At 39.4% G+C, this 4,824-nt stretch overlaps 1 protein-coding gene across 3 annotated transcripts in view; it reads right to left on the reverse strand.

Annotated features, from left to right (window-relative positions):
• Positions 1–4,824, reverse strand: part of RNF111 (ring finger protein 111) — a 54,892-nt gene that overhangs the window by 49,743 nt on the left and 325 nt on the right. The window contains exon 1 of one of the 3 annotated variants that reach the window (XM_031046157.2): positions 4,682–4,768. The exons of the other annotated variants lie outside the window; for them this stretch is intronic. Coding sequence (XP_030902017.1) covers positions 4,682–4,686 — 5 coding nt within the window. The 5' untranslated portion in view covers positions 4,687–4,768. Of the gene's footprint in view, positions 1–4,681; positions 4,769–4,824 lie in introns of those variants that run through there. 3 annotated transcript variants of the gene reach the window in all.

Raw genomic sequence — 4,824 nt, forward strand, 5'->3', positions numbered from 1 at the left:
GGGCCAAAGATATTTCTGCATTTAAACAATGAATCATTAGCTAATTTTAGGGCAATTACATTTAAAACAAACAAAAACATCCTGCATTTAATGACCTGATTTTACACCAAGAAATTAAATTGCCAGTTCCTAGCACGTATATATATATTCAGTAGTAAAATAAAGGAAAATATTCATGTTTGATTTACAAGTAGATCCATGGTCTTCCACTTGCTGTTCTGTAGAACTGCAACAAGAGCTACTTAGAGATCAGAAACTCACTTCTGTAACCTTCTTCTCTCTTCTTCTGACTGATCATCATACAGTGTATCAATAATACATAAAAAACCCCTACATATTTGGAGTGCAAAAAGTTGGGGTTTTTTATAGAAATAATGCAAATTAGATTATCAGTGATCTTTAATCTTAAAATTTACCTATTGTCTGGCAGGTATGAAAAATGTCTCAAATTGTATTATTCACTTTTGCTTTGTCTTCAAAGCAGAGAAACAGTGCAGCAAACATAACAGCTAATAATGTTTACACATAAGCTTGGTGAGAGGTTTGAATACAGTCAGATTGATACCAGGAATTACTAAAACCAAAGTTTGGAATTGTAGTAACCAGACAAGGTAACATGAGAAATGGGACAAAACTCGGTGCCTTTCAAAGTAAAAAGGACTCTGCCTGTTGTTTTCAGTTAACCTAGCATCAACCCAATGTCACACTCTTCTTAAAGAAGGGTTTGGTTAGATCCCAAAAGGAAGACGAGTCATTGCATCATTTATTGCTGTAATAACTAGCTTTGATGCAGTCAGTACCCAAAGCAGAATCCAAAATACTGTGTTTGAAACTTAAATTTCTGAAGCAAACAAACAAAAGCCTAAAGTTGAAAGGAAAGCACACATTGAAAACGTGAGTTTTTAAACCACCAGTATGTTAAACAGAGAACAGAATACAGCTTTGCTGATAAAAAGATATGTCTCAGATGAGACAGTGTCCTGTTTAACTGTTGGTACTTTGGAGATGATATCCCAGCACCCTCAAGCCGTCCCCTTTCCTTAAACCAACATATCTCATAAGGGATATGGACAAATGCGTGGCTGTGCAAAAGAGGAGAAGACTGGAACAGGCTGTTCAGTGCTAGCTGAAGGCTTCAGCCAGGAGGCTTTCTCACAAGAAAAAAGGACAAAACTACTTCCCTATGTTTTAAAAACATTCACTGTCACTGCATTTTTACAGATCCCAACCATGTTAAAACTGCACAGATTATACCAACGGTATTATGCCATAAAAGAAGATGAAACAGCTAGTGTTTGGTCCTTCATTACATTTTACTGTGAGGCTGACAATAGGCTGGTCAGCACTGTTGAAACCAGGATAATTTTCTGTGCAGAGAAAAACAGAATGACAGAGCCTTAAATTAGATTCAAAATCTAAGGGCATTCATGACTTGTAAGAGTCTCACATATAAGGGACAAAAAAGAATTTACATGAGCACAATTATGGACTCCTGTCTTTGTTGTCATTTAAATATAAATATCTGGGCCAAACATTTTTCCTCCTTGGAAGTCTATTACGATTTCCTAATCAAACTTTACCACAAATTCCAGAAACTAATGGCATAAAACAAGGTTTTCAAAACAACTACAACTTTTTCAACAAGAGACTACAAAAGGACAAAGACAGTATTTTTCTTAAAAAAAAAAGGCAACCATACAATCAAACAGAAACCAGCAAACTTGAGTAAAATTCCTGAACAAATTAAAAGCATTTGTATATATGTGGAAAATAACAAAGTGACAAACAACAACCAGCATCATTTGCTCCTGACAATCTATCAGAACAACCTAATTCCCATTTATGGTTCTACAGGTATGAATAAACCGAAAATCTTCACTTCAGGAGGATATGCTTTTAAACCCACATCTGAACAGGCTGAGAGATACTACAATGTGCAGAACTCAAGACAAGAGTCTGAAATCACTGCGGAGGGCGAGGTGGGAGGAGAAAATTCTATAAATGCTAGTTCAAAGTTCTGCACTTAGCAAGAAATAACCAATTGCCCAGAAAAGAGATACTGCAATAAACTTGCTGGAAAGAAAACAATTGGTAGAGCAGATCACAAGCAGAATATGTCAACGAGTTTGTAAAGTTGAGAAAGGCATATGTACTACTGAGATACATAATCAGAAGTTTGGTCACCAAGCTAACTTTCAGAAGGTATGGAAAGACTGGACAGGAGCTAGAGGGGTGCAAGAACAAAAGGTCATGTTTCAGAACTCTGATATAAAACAGGAAATAATCCATGCTTTGAATAAAAATAAAATAGCCTGAGCAAAAATATAGTAATAACCTTAGCTTGTGCAAAAGGACGCTGCAAAAATAAAGGGAACACTGTCATAGAATAGAATCATAGAATAGTTTGGGTTGGAAAGGACCATAAGATCATCTAGTTCCAACCCCCCTGCCATGGGCAGGAACACCTCACACTAAACCATGCCATCCCAAGGTCCAACCTGGCCTTGAACACTGCCAGGGATGGAGCATTTACAACTTCCCTGGGCAACCCATTCCAGTGCCTCACCACCCTAACAGTAAAGAACGTCTTCCTCGTATCTAATCTAAACTTTCCCTGTTTAAGTTTTAACCTGTTATCCCTCGTCCTATCACTACAGTCCCTAATGAAGAGTCCCTCCCTGCAACCCTATAGCCTCCCTTCAGATACTGGAAGGCTGCTCTGAGGTCTCCATGCAGCCTTCGCTCCTCCAGGCTGAACAGCCTCAATTTTCTCATCCGGTCCTTCATAGTCACTTTGAACAAGTAGGTTAAAACAAAAGGGATTTAATCTAAACATTCAAACCTGAGAAATGAGTGGAATCTGTGTTTAAGACTTTAAGACCACTTTAGGTAAGTATTAGTCAAGGTTGTTTTCATAATCCTGCCTTGAGGCAAGAGGATGACCAAGAACACATTTTAAGGTCACTTTTGGCTCTGTTGCCTGTTTTCTTATTTGGGAGGTGGGTTAGGTGTACAGCTGTAACATCTGAATTACATCAACCAGCAAACAGTAAGGTTCAGGTAAGTCAAGCAAACCCCATAAAACAGTGCAAGCACTGTGTTTGTTAGCCATCTTCTTTCCAGGAAGTGGACACATTAAACTTGTCCTCACCAATACTAGAACCTAACGCATGGGTTTTGTGTGTATTTGTCCAACAGTTTACCACATTAACAGTGACTGTCCTGATTGAGACTTTGTTGCACTGATAAATTCAATATAATATGTAAATGAAACACATTTAAGACTTTTTCATGCATTGTTCAAATGTTATACAATCACAAAACCTTTTTTCCATGGTCTAATTTTAAGCTACAGAGATGATTTACTAACCTCAAAAGTCAAATCTAGTGTGTATGATGTTAATACAAATGTTACTGCAGCAGATAGCATAGAATTTATTTACAATTGTTCTTTTCATAAAACCTTGGTACCAAGTGCAACAGCAGCATTATATACTTACAACATAGATGCAATTATTAGTCCAAACTGTGTTTTATACTTTTGTGTGTTCTTAACTTTTAAGTATATGAATACTAGTCTTCGTTAACTGACAACTAGCTAAGCAAAGTATTATTTAAATACTGCAAATGCATTTTGAAAAGAAAGAAGAAGGCAGTGTTTGAAATCTTTTAGGATTCAGGACTTTATTTGCACAAAAGATTATTTAACCAAATTTCATTAAGTAAAAAAAAAAACACCTTTACTTTTCCATTTTTATCAATATGCAATTTCTGAATGAGCAGGCAAGGCAAGGACTGTTGCAACTTAAACTGATTTAGACATACTTAAGTTCACAGATTTGTCTCATTTCCAGATTTAATAGCAGCTGTTAACATCTAATATCAATAAAATAACTTCAAATGCTCCCTACAGAAAGTGAATGAAATAGTTTCATTACCTATTCCGAATGCAGCATAATAAATCATAACAAAAAATACTTTATTTGTTAACAAAACATTAGTATTGTACTTCTATAATACTTCCAATAAAAACTGTTATGCTTGTAGATCTACTTCTCCCTACGTTGTTCATCCTCTGACCTTCAAAAACCACTAGTGCTACTGATTAAAGAAACTACTATTTCACCTGAGTAAAAGCGAGAAACCCAGCATCCATTATTTAAGCATATTTACTAAACCCTGAGAAGTCAGTGGCCAGAGCAAGCAAGAAGGTACAACCCAACTTGTTAATGGAAACGCAGGAACACCTGTACACATTTTGCGGTTATATCAAAGAATTAACCTGACACGAGTTCAATGAACGCCTCGCTATAAGAGCCTGCAAACCTTCCACATCCCATGGCAAAGAGGAACCCGGCAGCAGGATCCTCCGCACCGGTACCCCGAGCTCCACAGAGCAGCCTCACGGTGTTCGCACTTAAACTCACACGCACATGCAATCACCGCACGCTGGTTATCTGGTAATTTTTACTGAACAACTCAGCAGCTGCATGAAGTCTTCAACCAGAAGCTCTCAAGAGAAACGAGAGAACCACAAGCCCAAACAATCGCGGTGAGAGAGTGCTTCTACGGGCCGGTCCCAGCCAGGGAGCCGACGGCACCTCCCCACCTTAGCGCAGGCCCACAGCCCAACGCCTCCCGCCAGGCCAAGCCCCGCGCATCCCGCACCGCCCCGGGGCACCTCATGGCTCTCGGCGCCGCTCCCTGTAGAACCAAGAGCCCAGCCCCTGGCGGCACCAGGCGTGCACAGCCCGTCCTTCCTGGGCGGGCTCCGCGGGCCGCAGCACAGCCCGGCACCCCCCGCCCAGCCCGCCCGCCGCCAAC

This window comes from Melopsittacus undulatus, chromosome 9, assembly GCF_012275295.1.
Source record: "Melopsittacus undulatus isolate bMelUnd1 chromosome 9, bMelUnd1.mat.Z, whole genome shotgun sequence".
Classification (NCBI taxonomy): Eukaryota; Metazoa; Chordata; class Aves; order Psittaciformes; family Psittaculidae; genus Melopsittacus; species Melopsittacus undulatus.